At 37.6% G+C, this 21,951-nt stretch overlaps 1 protein-coding gene and 1 non-coding gene across 3 annotated transcripts; both read right to left on the bottom strand.

Moving 5' to 3' along the window:
- Nucleotides 1–423: 423 nt before the first annotated feature.
- Nucleotides 424–21,739, bottom strand: NT5C1B (5'-nucleotidase, cytosolic IB). 2 transcript variants are annotated; one of them, XM_039223230.1, is made up of 10 exons: nt 21,643–21,739; nt 19,770–19,859; nt 19,244–19,426; nt 18,509–18,646; nt 16,508–16,954; nt 16,038–16,205; nt 14,817–14,946; nt 11,385–11,507; nt 10,788–10,972; nt 424–2,136 (listed from the first exon to the last, which is right to left on the bottom strand). In XM_039223230.1, exons 1-10 carry the CDS (start codon nt 21,673–21,675, stop codon nt 1,804–1,806), a joined length of 1,830 nt encoding a protein of 609 aa, XP_039079161.1. In that variant the 5' UTR covers nt 21,676–21,739; the 3' UTR covers nt 424–1,803. The 2 variants fall into 2 exon arrangements, with proteins under 2 accessions (XP_039079161.1, XP_039079162.1); XM_039223231.1 differs by lacking the exon at nt 19,244–19,426.
- Nucleotides 15,315–15,417, bottom strand: LOC120225004. The gene has a single exon (XR_005526719.1). It is a non-coding gene; the product is annotated as a U6 spliceosomal RNA (small nuclear RNA).
- Nucleotides 21,740–21,951: the final 212 nt, after the last annotated feature.

Here is a 21,951-nt window from a genome sequence, read left to right as displayed (position 1 = left end):
CGAACCCACGAACTGCGAGATCATGACCTAAGCGAAAGTCGGACGCTTAACCGACTAAGCCACTCAGGTGCCCCCACACTTTTGGTAATTTAAAGTTGCCTCTCAAACTCACTGATCCCAGAGCACATCTGTTTCCTCTTTCTTTTTCTATCTATCCATGTCTTTTTCATCCTTCAAAGCTCACCTCAGGTCTCCCTAGTGTCTGACCACTCCCAGCCCACACAGATCTCTGCCTCAACTTCCATGTGTGCCCCTCTCTTGGCACTGAGGACAAACAGCTTTCTGGTGTTGACTATCAGTTCACATGCTTGCCTTACTCTAAGGGATTGTCAAGGTTTTAAATTTCCCAAAGGACAGGATTATGTCTGAGTCTATCTTGTCGTCTTCACAGTGGAGAATGCATAGAAAACAGTAGATACTCAGTAAGTGTCATGACTGATATATTTGGGACTGGCTTACATCAAATTAAGAAAGAGAGCAAAAGCTGTATGTCAGCAGTCTTCTTTACCTAGAGTCGGGACGGAATATGTATATATGGGTACAGTAGAGATAGAAGTGGGGGAGAAGGAGGAAGAAAGGGCATCGAGAGGAGAGGAGAAGGGAAATCCCCAGACCTGCTGTGTAACTGCTATGTAGTTGAACCATAGAACTTAATGGAACGACTAATCTGTTCAGGATGTGTCCTGTGGCCATGGAATTAATAACAACTTGACGTGGAAGTCTGTGTATTCACAGAGAAAATAGACAGAATGTAGCTTTTGAAATAAGACCTGTTTTTCAATCTTAGTCCTACCATTTATTAGCTGCACATTATTGAACAAGCTACTTTTTCTTTGTGAGTCATAAGTTCTCCATTGGTAAAAATGAGGGTAATAATAATATTCTGTTACAAACACTTGGTTTGAAGAGAAAATGAGGTAACGTGAAAATAAGCAGCTCACTGTGCCTATTATGCAATAGATTATAGCTAATAACCAATCAATGTTTCTTGAAATCGAAACAAAAATAACAAAATGATAATAACAAGGAAAGGCTAGGATATTACACTTCGTGTCACATTTTGAAGTGGTAGCCAAAGCTTTTTTTCCACGTAAACATTGGACCTACCTGCCAGGCCCAGAGCCAGAGACTTCAAATATGAAGCCTTGGAGTCCAGAGGTAATACACCCACCAGGTAAGCTTCAGAGAACCTTTCCCAGGACATTCTGTCTGGAGCTCATCTTAGATGGAAAATGCCCTCTATGAATAACCTGCTGATTTATTTCTGAATGGGCAGTGTCAAAATTGGTACAGGAGTCAAAATTGCATGTGGAGTGACCTTTCATTTTGCATTGATTAAAAGGCTGATCACAGAGGCAACAGAATAAAAAGCTCCAATTTTCAAGAGTGTATTTAACCCTACTCATTCTTTCTCTGAAGACCAGTATTCTACACTGATGATGGGTAACAGTTCATTCTATCAACTAACATCCAAAAATGAGCAGTGCTTTGTAAAACTAGACTTCTGAGATAGCCCTTTAAGTATTCAAGCATTCAGGTTCTAAACTTATCCTGAGGAGTCATCAGTGTGCCTTACACATAAAGGTAAGTGCAGTGGTATTCAACAGCATTGATAGCTCAGAGAGAAGTGCCTTGAAGATAACCTGAGGGTTCAAAATATTTTCAAAATGTCAAGAGGACATTTTCCAAATGAACTAAGTTATGAGGTCCAATCTTCTGAAATACCTGTCTAACTACCCTAGAGATCCAGAAGAAGTGGCTTCTGTAATACCAGGCTCACTGCTTTATTTTTCCTCCCCATCCCTAATTGTTCATTTTTTGATTAAAGCCATAAGGTACATGAGCTGTGATGGTGCCCAATTTCTGTGCCCCTTCAATGTGGAACATGTGATCATCAAAGAAAATGTGGGGCCTTATCTTTACCAAGATGGGACCTTTGGGGGCTCCAGCAAGGAAAAGAGCTTCGTCTATCTCTAGACCCCAGCGGCGAAGGGTTTTCAGCACTCGAGCGCCTGAACTGGCTGCACTCCTGGCTGTAACCAGGTAGGTCCTGATAGGGCAAAGTAACCGTTCGTCTTTGGCATAAAACTTCTTTTGCAGTCTGCCTAAATCTTCCAGAAAGCCTTTTAAGGGACCCTGTAAAAGGAACATATGTCACAGCTGTGATCCAGTGAACTGAAGGAAGTGAATGCTGAAAAAGCAGAAGCTTATAAGAGCTTATAAAAAGATACAATACTGCATTAGAACTGCAGTATTCTAAGCCCGATGGCAAAGTCCTGAAACTCCTTGCGTATATGTGAATATATTTCCTTTTATGGAACTATCCTTGCATTCCTGGAATAAATATAGGAAGACCATATAATTTATTATCTAAACATAGATGTTTTAAGAGTGAAAGAAGTTTCTATAAGAAGTTAAACCAGGGCAACAGACATAAATCATCCATGGCAAAATGGGATATTCTAAATAAAGTTTGGTTAATCACCAAAAGCACTATTTTGGTTTGCTGTTTGTGAATTGCACATTTCATTATTATAATGTATGCTCCTATATCTAGTTCAGTGCCTTCTTGGCTTGAATCTAACCTTGTCTTATATTTACAGTTACCTTTGTATATCTTCACACTTACTTCTATCTTCACCTTTCTGAACACTTAGTTCTAGCTGTTTCTCTGGAATAGAGCAAGAATTGGATTCTGGTGTATGATCCAATCTGGAAGTCTTAATTTTTTAAAACAAAGCTGAGTTTTAGGCCATTTATATTTATTGGCATTACTAATATATGTGATAATGGTTCTGTCTTATGATTTTTATTGTATTTTCCTTGTTCATTGACCTATGTTTTCTTTGTGAATTTGTGTATGTGTATTTCTTCTAACATTTAGGAAGGTTTGTAATATTCCCTTATATTGGTTATCTTTGTAACTATAATTTTTATAGTACTTTTAGTCTTTTGTTTATTTATTTTTCAATCCAGGACCTATTGTTTCTTTTACAATGAGACTCAATGAAATTACAGTACTTCTTTACCTGTTTTTTATCTTCTACTTCTTTTGCAACCATCCAGTTTAACTTGTTTCCTCTTCCTCATTGTTTACATTTTTATTATTAAATATTCCTGTATTTCTATTTATCAGCTTTACAGCTTATCCTTTGATCATTATTGTAACTGAAGATATCAACATACTTACTCTTCCTTGGATTTTTTTCCTCCACATTTTTCTAGTTTTCATTAGTGATATATTTCTACACTGTCAGGGCATATAATGTAAACTTTCTTTTCTGTCACCCTATCTAATCCCTACAATTGTTTTAGTTTTAGTTCTATGCTTAAATATATTCTCTGTCCATTTGTGCCTCTATGTTTTTATTCATCTACACATGGGCCAAAGTGTATCTTCTAGACTGGTTTTCCCAAGAAAATCTTATGGAAATTACAATCTCTGAGAATATAGTATGTTTTCAACTGTTGATCTGTTTTCTTTACTTGAATAAACTTTTGGATAGATATAGAATCTGTGATACATATTTTCTCTCCATATGAGTTTATACATAATGCGCCACTATCTTTTGCTTTTGAATGCTGCTGTGGAGAAAACTGAGGACAGCTTGATTTTTCTCCTCACTCATGTGTGCAGACTGCCCAAAGAATTACTTTTTCATCTTTGATGTCAAAAATTTTTTACTATGGCATGTATTGGTGATGATATTTTGTTCTATTTCCAATACATAATGTGCCCTTTAATCTTTCATCTTTTAGTAGTTTATTTTCTTAATGTTTTTATTCATTTTTTTGAGAGAGAGAGAGACAGACAGACAGACAGACAGACAGCATGAGAAGGGGAGAGGCAGAGAGAGAGAAAGAGACACAGAATCCAAGCAGGCTCCAGCTCTGAGCTGTCAGCACAGAACGTGACATGGTGCTCGAACTCACGACTGTGAGATCATGACCTGAGCCGAAGTTGGACAATTAACTGACTGAGCCACCCAGCTGCCCCTAATATTTTAATAGTTTAATGTATGCATTAAAATCCTGACAGTTTCAAATATTTTATTGATGTATATTTTGATATAATTTTGCATCTTTGTATTTACCACACACAGTCCTCTTCCTCCTTTCAAAACGTAATTTCATTGTCTTTCTTCAGGGATTCCAATTATGCATATGTTGGATTTTCTGTACCTGTGATACATTTCTTTCATTTTTCTCTGTAAAATCTTATTTTTCAATTTTACTCATTTCCAGAGTTCTTCCACTCAACATTTTATTATTTATCCCCTCATTCTTGCATTTCCATGTTATGACCCTGACTCTGCTTTATTAAGTTTTTAAAAGTCATAGTAATTATTTAGTCACAATTTTTATCTATACTTTGGCTACTATTTCTAGTGAGAGATCTAATCTGTTTTTAGATTTTGCCCTTCTTTGTCTTTTTCTCAGTATCTTTGTTTATACTCCGTGCCCGTTCTGTTTTTATTACTCATCACTGAAGCAGACTGGTTTTTCTGGGAACAATTAAGGGGTTTATGGGGAAGGTCAAGTATAGTATTGTAAGACTGACTTGTTTTCAATTCAAAAGACCCCTTCATCTATTCTGTCCTGGAAACAAACTGTTATAAACATGACTTAATAGATGATCTTTTGTCTATTTAGATCTAAACATTATTTAGATCACTGTTTCTCTGAAGCTGCATATATCAGGAAAAAAAAAACACAAGTAAAATTTACTTTCCAAAGGTATTCTAAAACTATTAACTATTTTTAAAATTGGCAACAGCAGCAAAGTGGGTATGGTGACTGTTGGCAGGATCCACCCTACTCACAACTAGTTTGGCTTTGAAACATGGAGGAATACAGTTTTCCTACTGCTTTTGAGTAGTTTCCAAAGGGAATAAATAGGAACCAATTTATGTCACCATATTCAAAACAGGTATCCATATCATCCTTTCTAGAGACAATTTAAATGTAAAAACATAGGGATTCCTGGGTGGCTTCATCAGTTGAGTGTCTGACTTCGGCTCAGGTCATGAATCCGCGTTGGACTCTGTGCTGACATCTCAGGGCCTGGACCTTACTTCAGATTCTATGTCTCCCTCTCTCTACCCCTGCCCCACTCACATTCTGTCTACATTCTCTCAAAAGTAAATATACATTTAAAAATATTTAAATAAATAAATGTAAAAACATAAATAGGTTAAAAGTAAAAATTATAGAAAAGATATATAATACAAACACCAGTCAAAAAATCCAAATCAAAACAAATCAAGAAAGCTGGAATGGTTCTATAACTATCAGACAGAGAGACATTACATAATTAAAAGGGATTATTTCACCAAGAAGATATAATAATCCTAATCCTAAATATTTAGGCAGTAAACAGAAGAGATTAAAAATACATAAAGAAAACACATATAACTGAAAAAAGAAATAGATTAATCCTCAAATATACTTGAAGACTTCAACATTGCTTCCTCAATAGTGGAGAGAAGAAGTAGGTAGAAAACCATTTGAAATTAGGTTAGAAAACTATTGAAATATGGAAAACCTGGGCAATATTACCTAACTAATACACTGTCAGTTTAATCTAATTGACATTTTTGACTACTTAACTCAACAATATAGAATCAACATTCTTGTCAAGTACACATGAAACATTAACCAACATAGGCCATATTCTGGGCATAAAACACTCCTCAGTAAGTTTAAAGAACTGAAATCATATAAAATATATTTTTCAATTATAACATTCTATGTGGCATCTATAAGAATGTGATATCTAGTAAAATTCTAAATACTTGACAAATAATTTCTAAATAACCTGTAAGTCAAAGAGGAAGTCAGAGGAAAATTTAAAAATACTCAAGAACTGAATGAATATTACAAACAACATATCAAACTTTGTGGGCTGCCATCAGAGCTTCATTCAGAGGGAATTTTAATATATTAAATGCTTATTTTAGAAAATAAGTCTTAAAGCAGTGTCCTCAACTTCCATCTTTAGAAACTTAGAGCTGGCTATTGAGAAGATAAATAAAGCTGTTGTCTAGCTAGACTAAGAACAAGGGAGAAGAAAAGAGAAGACAAATATTACTAATAGCAGGAATGAAAAGGTAATATCACTAACAATCCCAAAAATAGTAAAGGCAAAATAAGAACATATGAAAACTTTATGCTGATGACATCAATGACTTAAATGGAATGGGCAAATTCCTTTAAAGACATAAACTCATAAACTGCCAGAAAGTAGGACAATAAAGAGAAAATCTGAGTAATAGTTTCTCTCTATTAAAAACAATTGAATTCTTAGTTAAAAGCCTTCATACACAGAAAAGCTCAAGCCCAAATGGTTTCTCTGTCAAAGTCTACCTAATAGTTGAAGAAGAAATAATATTAACTATACACAAAGTCTTTCAGAAGTTTAACAGGGAGAAAATACTTCCCATGTGATTTTGTGAATTTAGCATTATTCTATTCCGTAAGATATTACCAGAAAAGAGCTCTATGGAGTTATATATCCTTCAGGAACACAAAGGCAAAAAAAAAAAAAAATTCTAAACTATATTTTTACAAATTGAATTTAGCAAGATATAAAAAGTATAATACAACATGACCAAGTTGAATTTATACACCAGCAATGCAAAGCTGCTTCAGCATTTTTAAATACATCAATATAATTTACATATTAACAAGCTAGAGAAGCCACATACTTTTCTCAATAGATGCAGAAGAGAAATTTGACAAAATTCAACATACATTTATTATAAAAAGTCTCAAAAAATAGGAATAGAAAGTAACTCCCTTAGTTGGCAAAGGGCACCTTGAAAAAAAATAATAGATAATATACTTAGAAGTCAAAGATTGAATGGTCTATTCCTCAGATCAGGGACTAGGCAAGGATGTCCCCTCTTATCACTCTTATTGAATATTCCACTGAATGCACAAGCAAGGGTAATAAGGTAAGAAAGACAATTAAAAGACATACAAAATGGAAACATAGAAAAAAAGTGTTTTTATTCAGTCAACATTGTCTATGTTGAAAATCTCAAATAATCTATGAAAATTTTACTATACTAACTAGTGAATTGAACAAAGTTGCAACATACAAAGTCAATTTTCAAAAATCTAGTTGTATTTTCTAATCTGTTTATGATAAACAGATTGGAAATCAAAATTTTAAAGTACCATTTACAATAGCACCAACATTATGAAATACTTAAGTATAAATCTAACAAAGCATATGTGATATCTATATACAAGAACATTTGAAGCACTGAAAGAAATCAAAGATGATCTAAATAAATGGAAAGATATACCATTATCCATGGACTGAGAGACTTACTATTAAGACATCCACCCTACCCCCGAGTTTAAGCTATAAATTCAACACAATCATAATAAAAACTCCAGCAGATTTTTTTTCCCCCAGGAATGGACAAACTAGTTGTTAAATCTGTATAAAAATGCAAAAAAAAAAAAAAAAAAACCAACAACAACCCAAAATAAAGATCAGAATATCCAAAAGAATTTTGAAAAATAACAAATTTGAAGAACTCACACTATCCGATCTCAAGACTTACTACAAAACTGCATGTATCAAGACAGTGTGATATTGGTAAAAGCATGGACACCTACATTAAAGGAACAGAAAGCCAGTCTTTTTCATAAACAGTGCTGAACAATTAGGATATCCATAAGCAGTAAAAGTGAACTTAACCAATACTTTGCATAAATACAAAAGTTAATTCAACATAGGTCATAATCCTAAAAACAAAAACCCTAAAATTATAAAATTTTGTGAACAAACATAGGGAATCTATGTGATTTTGGCAAACACTTTTTACATATGACATTACAAGCATGATTCCTAAAAGAACTAACTGATAAGTTGAACTTCATCAAAATTGTAAATTTCTGATCATCGAAAGACAATGAAAGACATAAAGAGAATAAAAAGCATGTCTTGAGACTGAGAAAATATTTGCAAAACATCTGACAGAGGACTTGTATCCATAATATGTTAAGAACTCTCAAACTTAAATAATAAACCCAATACAAATGAGCAAGAGATTTGAATAGATATTTTTGCCAAAGAGTACATATGATGACTTATAAACACCTGATAATATGTTCAATATAATTTATTGTTAGAGAAATGCAAATTAAAGCTACAGTGAGATACAGAACAGCTTAAAAGAAGCAAACAAAAAACTTATCAGTAGAAAATACTGGTAAGTATGTATTGCAACAAAATCTCCCATATGGTGCTATTGGGAATGCAAAGTGGTATGGTCACTTAAGAAAATAGTTTCACAGTATCTTATAAAATTGCACATACTTAACATGTGACCTAGTAATCCTACTTGTAGGTATTTACCCAAGAGAAATGCGATCTTATGTTCACACAGAACCCTGTATTCAAATGCTTAAAGTGGCTTTATTTATAAATGCCAAAAAGTGGAAATAGCCTAAATATCCTCCAACAGGTAAATGGATAAAGAAAATGTGATACGTCCATAGAAGAGAATACAACTCAGCAATAAAAAGGAACAGATGCTACTGATACATGGAATGACATGGATGTATCTCAAATGCATTAGATTCAAAAGATTGTATACTGTGTGGTTCCATTTATGTGACATCTGGAAATGGCAAAACTATGAGGAAAGATATCAGATTAGTAGTTGCAGACCCTGGAGTTAGCAGCGTAGGATGACTACACAGAGGCATGAGGGGATCTTGTGAGTATATTGAGTATTTTGAATTTGGTCATGGTTTCACTACTGTATACATTTGTCAAAGCTCAGAAACATCTAATAAAATTATTAATTTACCATATATAAGTTATACATTAAATGTTATGATTAAAACACACACAGACACATACATACACACACAGTTAGAGACCACTGTTTGAGAATGGTGAGATGAGGTAGGGATCAAATCAGGAAATGTCTGTTACTAGTTATGCTGCCACACTGGAAGCTTATAAGCCACCTGGGAGTGGCCAAGTTAATCCTCTCTAGTTGTTTCATTTGCTGGTGACTCCCAGCTCTCCTCCATTTGAGACAACTGGGACATTGTCATGACCAACCTGCAAGTCCCATGACCAACATACTTGAAAGGCTTGTGGAGGAATCGTACCTAGGTTGTACTTATTTTTCATCAGTGGAATGCACTGACAAAGCCTGATATTTATAGAAAAGCTACCTTTTCTATGTAAAAATAGCATCTTTATGGGGCATCTGGATGGTTCAGTCAGTTTAGTGTCTGACTTTGGCTCAGGTCATGATCTCATGGTTTGTGGGTTCCAGCCCCACATTGAGCTCTTTGCTGAGAGCTCGGAGCCTGGAGCCTGTTTCTGATTCTCTCTCTCCTTGCCCCTCCCTTGCTTGTGCTCTATCTCTCTCTCAAAAATAAACATAATTTTTTTTTTAATTTAAGAAATAGCATCTTTATCCACTGCCAGAAGAACTGCATAATGAAAACAAGTATGTTTCATTGAAATTTGTTGGGTATTCCAGCAATAACCTAGTGTTGGGCTTCACAATTTCTGTTGTTTAACGGGAAGAACAAGTTCTTTAACATGGAAAAGGAAAGTGATTAATGCAAAATTTAAAAGAAATTTGAATTATTTACCTGAGATGAGAAAATGGCATTTTAAGATTATCTTGAAATAATTATGAGTTTGAATATTTTATAAGTGTTCTCTGTTTTTGGAAATCCTCTAAATTTCAGTAATAGTTAGATTACTATACAATGGGCTCTAAATTTCAGCAAAGCAGACTTACTAAAATATTACAAAGGATTTTCCTCTCAATTCGTTAACACTGAACAACTTCATAACATAAGATCAAGGCTTCCAAAGAAGCTATTAAGGCAAGGACCATGAAGTTATGTGCACATGTGCGCACACGTATACACACATACACACACACACACACACACACACACAGAGTTTAAATATAGGTTGCTGTCACAGGCAATTTACTGATTTTTTTCAGCTTTCTGTTAGTCTATTTAAACTTTTATGAGTATAATAAAAATAAAAATATTTTATCCTAAGTTCAAGAAGTGAGAAAAAAGACCAATTAAATAATTCTTTGGTAAAATTCTTAGGTTAAAACTAAATAATCCATCAGTTCAGATTCAGTTTAGAGAATAGCTTGATGTTTCAGATTTCCTTGATTCGGGAGTTGTAAGTTTTGTTCATTTCAGACTGTAACTTTAACATTTCAGTTCATGAATTGATTCAAAAAACTTAAATATTGTTTCATTTTGATTAAGTGTTCATAACTTTCACTTGTTTGAGGCTCATTGTTTGATTCAATCTGAGCTCTCAGTTGTGCAGATTTTCTCAATTAAGTAATGTGTTTATTGAGTTTGAGGTTTATGGTCAAAGAGGTCCATAAATGTTTACTGAACCTATTGGAAATCACTTTACTATTCTAAGAACTTATTATGTAGAAATGGTTAACTGGTAAGCCATATTACCTCTATTACTTATAATTTGGAGGTGAACTCATTATCACAATAAGATCATGGAAACATTTCCAGAAAAGGATAGATAAAAAGAACACTAAAAACAAAACTAAAAGCAAAACAGAGCGAAAACCAAAAGTTTTCGAAAACGAACTTGGCAGCAGATGTTTCAAAATGAAGAGTTCATGAAAGAAAGGGAGCAAAGTATAAAGGATAAGAAGTGAGGAATAGCCTGCCTAAAATAATTTAAAATATTTATATGTTGGAAAATAAGTAGATGAAAATTAATTAGAAATCACTGAACCTACCTGAGCAAGAGGCTTATTCTCAAATAGTGCTTCATGTTGAAAGAACTTGTCCAGCCCATGCTCCTTGGCAATATGTTCAGATTCATCAGAGAAGAGGACAGCGTCCCCATCAAAGGCCACACGGAGTTGTGTGTCACAGTAGGCCATGTCTTTGGCTCCATCAAACATTGTTGCAGAGGCAATCCCTGGCAGACCATGGAGATTTATTAATACTCTTCCCAGAGGTGTCAGTTTCTTCTACCATTTTAATGATTTAAAAAAGGAAAACAAGAAGTCCTCCCAGACCTTGCAGTATTTTTTTTTTCTGGCCATCACCTGATGACTCAACTGCTCTTTATAACCACATATTTCTAAATGTTTACACACTGCCTCAATTTCTGTAAGGGATGGGAAAGTGTAAAAGGGGTTGTAGGACAATCACTGAGGGTGTTCACCTCCAGGAAGGTGAGAGCTCTCAAAGACAGGCTTAGGGTCTGCCACTTGTGGAAACGCCTTACCAGAAAATTTAACAAGTCACATAGTCATATATGAAGCCCAATAAAAGTCAACACTAGTGCAAGCCTTTTTATTAACTTAAGGGATAAAACCAATGAATACCTTCTTGTATGGCTTCTTGTACTTTTTCAGAATCTGCAGAAAGATACAAGTTGGTAAGATATGCCTTCAAATAGCCAATGGGGCTTTTTCCACCAGTCAGACAGAAGCGGTCAATTAGTAAGCCTATTATTGGGCAAGAAAGACTTTGTTATGTCAGAGACTAAAGACAATATACCTACTGTAAATGTAAATCAAAGTTATCATAGGAATAATTAAGTATCTATTGAAATTTTAGAATTACCCTCATAGCACTAATATTGAAAAACTGCCATATTACATTTAAAAAGCTATTTTATATAATAGTGGATATGTTTGGTGCATAAATTCATTAAGTAGTCCACACAGACCATGCCAATTTACCCTCACAACAACTGTATGACAGGTATTATTCTCACTGTGACACAAAGGAAACGGAGACATAAAGACTTGTCTAAGCCCATTGGTTCATAAGGACTCTTGTCTAGACTAGAACATAGTTCTTTTCCTTCAACCACCAGCTCCTCACTTGTTGAAAGAGATAGTTGATGTGTGTCTCTATTTTAAGTGCCATTTCTGTATTTCTTCAGTAACAGTACAATAGTAATGACAAGCAGTGCCAGGATTTAACCTGTTTTCTAAAAACAACAACAAAATGCCTGAAAGTGTCTCCTTCTTGACTCGGAATTTTAAATGCAGTTATTTAGCAGACTAAATATTAAAATACCATTAAATATCTTTCAAATAAACAATTAAAAAGCAAACGCTAGATGTCGGCAAAAGGTTTCTAAAATAGGCACCCATATTCATTTAGATGCAAGTATAAATTGGTACAAGATACTAGAAAGTCTTGACAATATGTCTCAAAGGCTTTTTTTTAAAATCTTAAGTGTTTTCCTTTTATTGAAATTGATGTTAGTTGACATACATGTAGTATTGGTTTCAAGAATAGAATTTAGTATTCATCACTTACAAATAGCACCCAGTGCTCATCCCAAGTGCCCTCCTTAATACCCACCACCCATTTTAGCTCATGCCTCCACCTACCTCTCCTCCAACTACCCTTAGTTTGTTCTCTGTAGTTTGCTGCCCTCTGTTTTTATTTTATTTTTTATTTTCTGTTTTATCTTTCCTTCCTTTCCCCTATGTTCATCTGTTTTATTTCTTAAATTCCACATGAATGAAATCATGTTATTTGTCTTTCTGATTGCTACCTTAGAGTTCAAGTCAGTAAGACCTTAAGTGAGCACCCAAATCAGTGGTTCTCAACTGTGGGTGCAAATTAGGATCACCTGAAGCGTTTTGTTTTTTTTTTTAATGTAATTTACTGTCAGATGGCTAACATACTGTGTGTCAGGTATGCTCTTTGTTTTGGGGGTAGATTCCCGTGGTTCATCGCTTACATACAACACTCAGTGCTCATCACAACAAATGCCTTCCTCAATGCCCATTACCCATTTTCCCCTCTCCCCCACTCCCCCATTCACCCTTATTTTGTTCTCTGTATTTAAGAGTCTCTTATGGTTTGCCTCACTCCCTCTCTGTTTGTAACTATTTTTTCCCTTTCCCCTCCCTCATGGTCTTCTGTTAAGTTTCTCAAGATCCACATATGAGTGAAAACATATGATATCTGCCCTCTGACTGACTAGTTTCACTCAGCATAATACCTTCCAGTTCCATCCACATTGCTGCAAATGGTATGATTTCATTCTTTCTCATTGTCAAGTAGTATTCCATTGTATATATAAACCACAGAGCTTTTATTAGTTTATAGCTTTTGACCTTTTCATAGTTTATTCTAAGGGAATAATCTGAAACTCTGATAAAGATTTATGTGGAAAGGTCTCAGCTCAGGATTATTTATAAAACCAGAACACTGTTTAATGATATGAGAATAGTTGAATAAAGTATAACATTATGCATATGAGATAGTATACATTCAAAATGTTTTTAGATACATGATAAATGGATAGCTGCACATGATATAAAGCAGAAGTTTGAGTCTCCTCAGTTGTGTTTCATCTGTATGGACCAACAGAGTAGATAGAGTCCATCAACAGTTGAGGTGGAAGTGTTTGCTATGGTATGAACAAAACAACTCTTGTTTTTCATTTAAGCCAACATTGGGCATAAGTGACACCAAAGTGTACTCTACAATCCCTTAAATAATATGAATTTACAGATCAGAAATTATTTGATGTCATTGGGGACTTCAGAAATTATTGAAACATCATCCCAGTTCTCAAGGAGATCATAGTTCACTGAGTAGCCAGGCATGTAAAACAGATAATTATAACTTAACAGGCCATAGCAGAAGGAGATTCAGATTGCCTTAAATACCCAGAGAAGAGAAATGACTAACGCTTCCAGGCGAAATGTTGTTATTTCATGCATAAGCAAGCTTATGTGAGAAGATGGAGCTCTATCAGTTCATTAGCAGAATTGATAGGCAAATAACTATGATTCCTTATGCTACTAGCCATGATGGACTCAGTTTGGCAAGGGATCAATAGACCTAAATCACCTACTAAATCAAATAAAGATTGTTGTAAAATTAATAGCCGCCATTATCAAGTGATTAGCTTACTCATCTATACTAAACCTTTTTGTATACATTCTCTTTTCATGTCACAACACTTTCATGGTGCTTTTTTGAAAGGCAAACATTTTTAAAAGTATGTCTCAGACATCAGCCTTATAATTAGGATAATGTAAAACTCATAATTTATAATACATCTTGTTTATTTATAAGTATTCCCACTTTAAACCCACTTTAAACCTTGAATATGCCAAAGTCCAACCTTACTTTGACTTGGCATACCCATAAGATTGGATATGTCACTTAAAGATAGGCTAAAGGTCCTCAAGTAACAAGTCAGGTAATTCCACAACAGGAAAATGAGGATTTCTCTCTTAAAGTATCCAACACATGATGGAAATGCTATGAGGAGACTAGAGTCAATCCAAATGTCCATGTAAAGGAATAAAGACATTTTTGCTGGCATGGGTATGGATCTGATGTGTGGGGAAAGCAGTATGGAAGCATCAAATTGTCAGAGTTGAAAGGGAAGGGGGAAAAGCCTGTAAATCTTAGACATGGATCTGTGGTGAGCAAGAAGTGTGATCACACAGAGAAAGCCTCTGGGTTGACGGCTCCTTGAAGTCAGGTTCAGAAATGAAAAACATAAAACAGAGAAATATATTGCAGGAGCTGGGATTAAGACTTTGAAATTCACACTTGACAAGTTAAGTCCGGAGCTTTGGGCCCAACTCTGCTGAAGTTAAAAATGAACATGGCCTCTCTTTTTCTGACATAGGCAAATAAACATTCCTCACTCAGAAGGGGGTGTCAGTATCAAAGACTCTGCATTAGTTAGGCCACAGTTAGCAAAATAACATGGCTTCTCCCTTCCAGAGCAGCTAGCTGTTCTTCCACATGTTGTTTATTTTACTTACCATAGTGATTGACGCTGTTTATAAGCCGCACTCCCACTTGGGCATGGTTATTAGTCATCAGTACAATATCAAATAAGTCCTGTTCATTAGGATACAGCTCACGGAGTCTAGCGTTGACATGCTGCAGTGCCTGCAGGTTACAAACATGAATGCATGTAAAGAGGGCCAGGGAAGGTGGGCATTGGAGTCTGGAGAGAAAGGATAGCATCAGTGTCAAGTTCAGACTCTGAAGACTCTTCACTAAGAAATTATGGCTCCTTTAAGGCAGGTTTATACCATTCATTCCTGTATTTCCTGCCTCTTATACACAGGGCATCAGTTAATGTTTGCTGAATAGATAGGGAAAGTTTGTTGAAAACTGTTATATTTGGTTTCCTAGAATTGTCTCTGTGGGGTAGGTAGAGGGAAAGATCAGGTTAACCCTTTTATGTTTGTCTTTTTTTTTTTTTTTGATTCATAAAATCTTTTCTTGATCATCTGGTGATTATTTTTTATTGTGAAAATATAGAATGCTTCATGAATTTGAAGGTTACCCTTGCACAAGAGCCATGCTAATGGCTTTTGTATTGTTCCAATTTTAGGATGTATGCCACCAAAGCACTTTGTCTATTTCTTAAACATGAGTCTTTAAAATAGGTTAGTGGTTTCCTCTGATGAGTCTACCATGCCCCATAAATACCTTCTACTCACAACTTGTGGAGATGTCATTTATTTCTGTCTGGTTATAATGATATTGCATAATATTGTATAAGTTATATAGGGGATCACATGTGCTGTACATTTCAGTGTAAGTTCAGAGAACCTTACTTTCTCTGTTAAAAAATCATGACCCTAAGCACAAACCAAGATCATCTCGGTATTATGTTTGGGGCAGCTAAAGTGAATTTCATTTTGTTTCTAATGCTGGGATTGTAAACTAATTACTGTTTCTGGTTACCTCTCCTTCTACGAAGGGAACAGAGATGTCTCTAACATGTGTCATCATTAGAACTCTGCTGAGGGCCATCTCAAAATCCCAAATCTAGAACTTAAGACCCTTCCTCACCAGTCTGGGAGCCTCTGTGAAAGCATAAATTGACCTGGGGTCAACTTGAAAAGGGCAAGAATTACAAAGGTGGACCAGTAATAACAAGGAAACCTCGATGAGTTCCCAAGGACCTGTCTGGGTCCTTCCCTCTCCATCCAAGGTCCTGACAGGCTGAACACAGATTTGGGGAGTACCTTGACGAAGCGGAATGCAGGCCCTGGGGTCAGGATGACATTCTCGTTGGTGAGCTGATATTCCATGTACTTTTCTAGACCCTCTTCCTCGTAGATTTTCCTGGCGTCCACCATGTTGAAAAGTGCACGGGATGACACAGCGATGGTGATGGCATGCTTGGGTTTGGGCTGCATGAGAGGGGTGCCAATGTGAGGATAGTCATACAGATGGAAAAGATCAGGAAAAGGGCTCGTGCCAGGGCAAGGCAGAAAGAAAACACCTAGGCCCCTGCCTGGGGCACGGGGATGCTGGAGACAGCCAAGGGCTGAGATGCCACCCCCCCCCCAAATCCTGAAACTACAGGGGTGAGAAGTTGGGCGGGGGGAGAAGCAGGGTGCTGGGCAGGACTTCCCTACACATTGGAGAGGAGGGAGGCTGTAGGGTTGCAGAGAGGGGAGTCCCAGGCACCAGGTCAGTGGGCCCTACTCACTGGTCGGGGGCGAGAGCAGCTGGGGATCTTCTCATACAGAGTTCTCACGGAGGCCCAGTAGGCTTCATCGTCGTCCTCCTCTTCCTCCTGCTGCTGTTGCCGGGGCAGTTCTGACAGACAGTCGAGGTCCAGCTGGGCAGAGTAGGGGGTCCTGCGCTGAGCATAGGACTTCCATTCGGTGGGGGGGGTGCGAGGGTATTCCCGCAGCGGTGTGGAGTCCCGGGAGTCCCTGATGTCGCGCACCATGCCTTGAGCCCAGGCTTCTGGATTCTCATGCATCTTGGAGTTGCGCCGGGACTGGGAATAGGACTCCGGGGGAGTGGGAGGGCGCGAGTCGAGAGGCATGGGTGGCGTGGGCGCCGCGGGCTCTGCTGGCAGCTCTTTCTGGGACTCTTCCTGGCTGGGGGAGGAGGATGAAGCCTGGGAGGTTGTGGAGCTGGTGGGGAGCTGGAGCAAGAAAGTGGGGGTCTGAGTTAGATGCTCACCTTTCCCCATCTCTGCTTAGCAAGAATCAAGGACCGTTGGGGCGCCTGGGTGGCTCATTCGGTTGAGTGTCTGACTTCAGCTCAGGTCATGGTCTCTAGGTTCCTGGGTTCGAGCCCCGCGTCGGGATCTGTGCTGACAGCTACCTCAGAGCCTGGAGCCTGCTTCGGTTTCTCTGTCTCCCTCTCTCTCTGACCCTCCCCTGCTCATGCTGTCTCTATCTTTCTCTCAAAAATAAATAAAAAACCTTAAAAAAAAAAAAAGAGTCAAGGACCCTTGCCCTTCCCTTTGTTTCATTCTTAGCCCTTAGTTGTATCCTGGTCATCCCAGTTCCTTTAAATAGGGCTTGAAGGGGCTCAGATGTTTCAAGAACCCAGTTATTAGGTATTTCTGTTAAATGGACACAGAAACAGGTTGTTTTTATTTTCCCCTCCCAACCCTCTCACCCCATCAGCACCTCACACTGCTTTTTTGTTTTGTTTTGTTTTGGAGCAGATATTAATGGTCTTCTTGCCCTTAGGCAGCTGGCACATAGTTTGCAAAGTTCTGTTGCTTGCTTTCCTTTTAATTACTAATTCAGAGACCTCCAGGTGGGACGGAGGGCTTGCGTAAGGGACTTTGCTCACCACTGCCTTCATTTGTGACCTCCAGGTAATTCTCTAAGTGACTAGACCAGATGTCCCCACCAGCAGACCCTACAAAACATCCGGAGGCATCTCTCTGTATATTGGCCCCTCTGATTAATGCAGCAATTGTTGGGAGGGTTGGTAGTCTAGGGAACCAAGTGTCTCCCTACTGCCTTCAGAACTTTGTGCCAGTGGAGCACATTTGGAGAGAATCATCTTCCTAAATAGAAAGGAAGTATAGCTAGGTTTGCAAGAAATTATGAAGCATCTATATTTTATTTCAGTCTTGATGATTGTTTCACGTGTTTCAAGAGACATCCTTGGTTAGATTATTGAGCCACTTTTCACAGGGATAGATGGATCAGTAAGGATACATGTTCTCCATCTAGGTCTGTGTCACTCTCTCTGTATCCAAAAACTTATTACAAAACTAATGTTTTCTTCTCATGGGGCCAGGCCTCCATATAGGCCCAAAGCACCACACAATCTACCCTTTTCAACAATTTATCTCCTTTGTTGATTTTTCTATCCCATTTTCTAAGGCTTGGGTACTCACTTATTGAATGAAGGAAAGTTGAAAGGACAAGTCAAAGAGCTCAGTCATTAAGTGTACAGTTTATAGACCTAGTGACCCTGGTTTTAATCTACCTTTATTAGTGTTATTAAGGTGAGATCTTAGGCAAGTTACTCTGTGTTTCAATGTTCTCAACTGTAAAATAGGGCTTACAGGTGTTTTTTTTTTTAATGATGACTGAATTAGCTAAAACATGTAAAGTGAATAGAATAGGGCCTGGCATATAGAAAGCATCAAAAATATTATTATTATTATTATTATTACTATCATTACCATTATTATTATATCATGTTCCCTTCATTTAATCTCCATCTCTACCTTAAGACTGCCACTCTTGCTTCTGGGTTCATCTATTGATGGAGCTCTGGTGGATGGGCTCCGTGATGTTCGGGACCACTGGTTTCGCACAAGATGCCCCCGAGAATCAGTCTTCGACAATGGTAATTCTTGTGATCCCTTTGGAAGAGAGAAGAGACCCCGGGGTGTGATGCCTTACCACCCACTCCCGCCACGCATGTGCCTACAGAACAGTCATGTCAAGCTAAATATAGCAGAGCCCAAAGAGAAGGTCCCTGGCCTATATGATTAATTCAAGTACTATTCTAGCTCTGGCCCAATCCTAAACTCTGTGAGGGGCAAAAAGTGGGGATCCACCTGGAGGAGAATCTAAAACTAAGAAACAAATGTGATGTCTCTTATTGTTTTTTCACCTGTGACTCCTCTTATAAGGAGCATAGGAGAGTTGACCATTTTTTCCTCCCTTTTCCCCACTTGTTCCCTTAAAGGTAAGCCTTTTAGCTGAAACTAAGAAGACATTATTTACCATTTTTTACCATATTACAAAGATGGCAGCTGGCCCCTAAATGAGGCTGCAACAGGGCTCCAAAGCAGCTACCTAAGCGGGAATAGAGCACTCTAGAATTTCCTTTGGGAGGAGTATGAATGGAGGAGACTGTGCGAGGCAAGCGGAAGAGTTTTTATTCCCCATATCCTGCCCCTCACCCAGACTGCCTGTGGCTCCCCTCCAAAATCAGTCGTTTGATCTCTGCTCACCCCGATCATGGTGATCTGCCGGCCCTGTGCCCACAACAGGCACATGTGAATATAAACACGTATTGTGCGGCAGGGGCCAAGAAGTACTGTTCCCTCCGCTGCACAAAGGCAGCGTCTACACGACGAGTGACCTCGCATGGGGCAACATCTCAGCAAGTGATTCGGATTGACTGCACGCCTCATCTGAAAGATTGTGCAGAAAATGGTCAATGTGATGGCCAGACTCCCCTTCCCTCCCTGATTTGAACAATGACCAGTCTCCTCCCATAGGCTGAGCAGAGAAGATGGCTGTGGTTTCTACACCATATATTCTACGTGAACATGGGGGTGTGTACTGGTGGGGAAGGCAGGGACAAGCTTCTCCTAGTCTGTACTTAACCTCTCCATGAGGACATTAGATTTCCCTTAGTAGAAATCTCGGCAGCTCAGTCTTCTCTCCCAGAACTCAACTCCCCTGCTCCCTTACATTTTCTGTTATGCTTTCTGCTCTTTAATTCACTCACCAACTCTAAAGAGGTCAGCTCACCTGCGTGCTCAGACGAATTCCTGATTTCTCAGAATCCCTTCTTTTCTCTGTGTCTATGCTGTCTTTTGAGTTCTTGGATCCAGTATCATTCTTAATATGAAAACAAAGTATTTTTATTAAGTTTTAATCTCAGGGGCATTAGAAACCTTGGGTTTAGGAATGAAAGGATAAATAAAAATTAGAATTTGTCTCTTTCCCAGTTTAAAAGCATATATAAATTTTAGACATTTTCCCCTTGTTCTAACAGGCATGGATAAAAATAACACCTATCAGAGAACTATATAAACAATTTTTTAATTTAGAAATTTGTTGGCTTATATATTGAAGCATGAGGCATTTATCATTTAAGAAATGATAACAAAGAATATGCTATGGGAGAATTTTCTAGGGCTCAGCTGGATTTCCATTTAATGTGAAGTTGCTCACACAGAATAACTTTTTTTCCCTGTCCACTTCTCTGAAGATTGCTACTTTTTTCCTTTTGCCATGTAGAATTAAAACTTCTCTTGTGTGTTTTCTTAACAAACCAGAACTCCAATCTTTCTGTGCATGTAAGCCTCACCATATTAGTTTGATTTTTAAAAATCAAGATTCTTAATGCCATGCAGATCTATTGATAGTCCTGTCTTTGGTACATATTTTCTAATTACTCATACCAGCCACAGTGAAAGGACATTTCTTATTAACAAACTGATAGGGAAGACTGTGTAGGAGAGCACAGGGAGATAATTCATGTCATAGACATCTAATCAAATATTTTCATTTTTAATTGCAGGACATACCATTGTATATGTTTGTATTGTTTCATGCTAATTTGACAGCTGTAATGCGGTCAAAATTAGTGTTTTTTCTGTTTTAAGAGCTCATCTTCTTAGACCCTGGTGCTCAGGAGCAGTCTGGGCATAATGCTCTTTGTGCATCTGTGTTAGCTGAATGATAGAGTCTGTGACTGCAGAGAATGGCAGAGCTGTGTGGTCCTAGAACTGATCCTAAAGTCCTCCTTGCCACTCCCAAAACCATCACCCTAAAATCCTGTCAGTTATAACTGCAAGAGATATTTTAAGCCCAATCCCTCTTCTCAGTCCCTAGTATCAGTGCCTTGTTCCAGACCTCAAGTCATTACGGTACTGCATTCTGAGAATTATGGACTTTTGATCTATAATTTTTAACCTTTTGATCTTTTTAAGTTTCAGAACTTCAAATCCTCCCAACTTCTAGATCCACTTACTCCGTTGATTTAAAGTGATATTTATCAAACATAAATCTAATTATGCTTCATTTCTGGGTACGCTCTTCATTTGCGTGGTTTTACAGATGAGGAGCCTCATGGTGCATCCTGTCCACCTCCAACTCACCCTCCACTGTACACTTTTATCTCTATGTTTGCTTGTGCTAAGAGACTTGTATTTGCCTCCATATCACCCTATTTCCTTGTAACCTCCTCATCTCTTTAATGTTCTTCAAAACCCAGCTCAGCATGACCTGGGAGACATTCCCAGAGTTAAACATGCTTTCATGTTGCCTGTGTCTTTTGTACATACTTTCACTGAGCACTGAATTGTATTTTGTTTATATATTCTCTTTCCTACTAGGCTGTGCATTCGTCACGGATAGCAACAGGGTTTCCACCTCTTGCCACTGACCCTGGAGTGTTGGTTCAATAAAGGCTAAATCATTTGATTGATCCTGTGTGCTCTAATCTCATTTTTCTCCCTTCTTTATATCTTTTATTTTCCTTCCCCTTTCTCCATGTGCACTCATTATCTGAGACGATTTAATTGTTGTGGAACATTCCCAGAGGTGATGCTGTCTACATTTGTTGATATCTGCCTTTCCTTAGCTCTTTGGCAAGATTCTAGGACATTCAGCTCACCTTCTTTTTCTGTTTCAGAGATGTTTGACTCATTTCTTTCAACTGGAATTCCTTTTGTTGTTATGCAGGTTTTCCTCTCCCCAGCTCCATTTCCTGTTGTTTCCTAGGTTTGCATTTAGAATGTCAAATTTATGACATCATATGTGATTCCATAGTAACAAACTGACTCTAATACGTGACTATAAAAAAAAAAGCAGTAGTATTTCTTCATATTTGAATACATCTACTCATAACCATTCTTAGAGCTTTGAGAAAGTGATGTCTGAACAATGTTAAGATGTTTGCTAAGTAGCAATATCAATATTACTA

This window comes from Hyaena hyaena, unplaced genomic scaffold, assembly GCF_003009895.1.
Source record: "Hyaena hyaena isolate Hyena2069 unplaced genomic scaffold, ASM300989v1 scaffold_1301, whole genome shotgun sequence".
Taxonomy (NCBI): domain Eukaryota; kingdom Metazoa; phylum Chordata; class Mammalia; order Carnivora; family Hyaenidae; genus Hyaena; species Hyaena hyaena.
The sequence above is the reverse complement of the archived record's forward strand: the minus strand, read 5'-3'. Positions and strand labels throughout refer to the sequence as shown.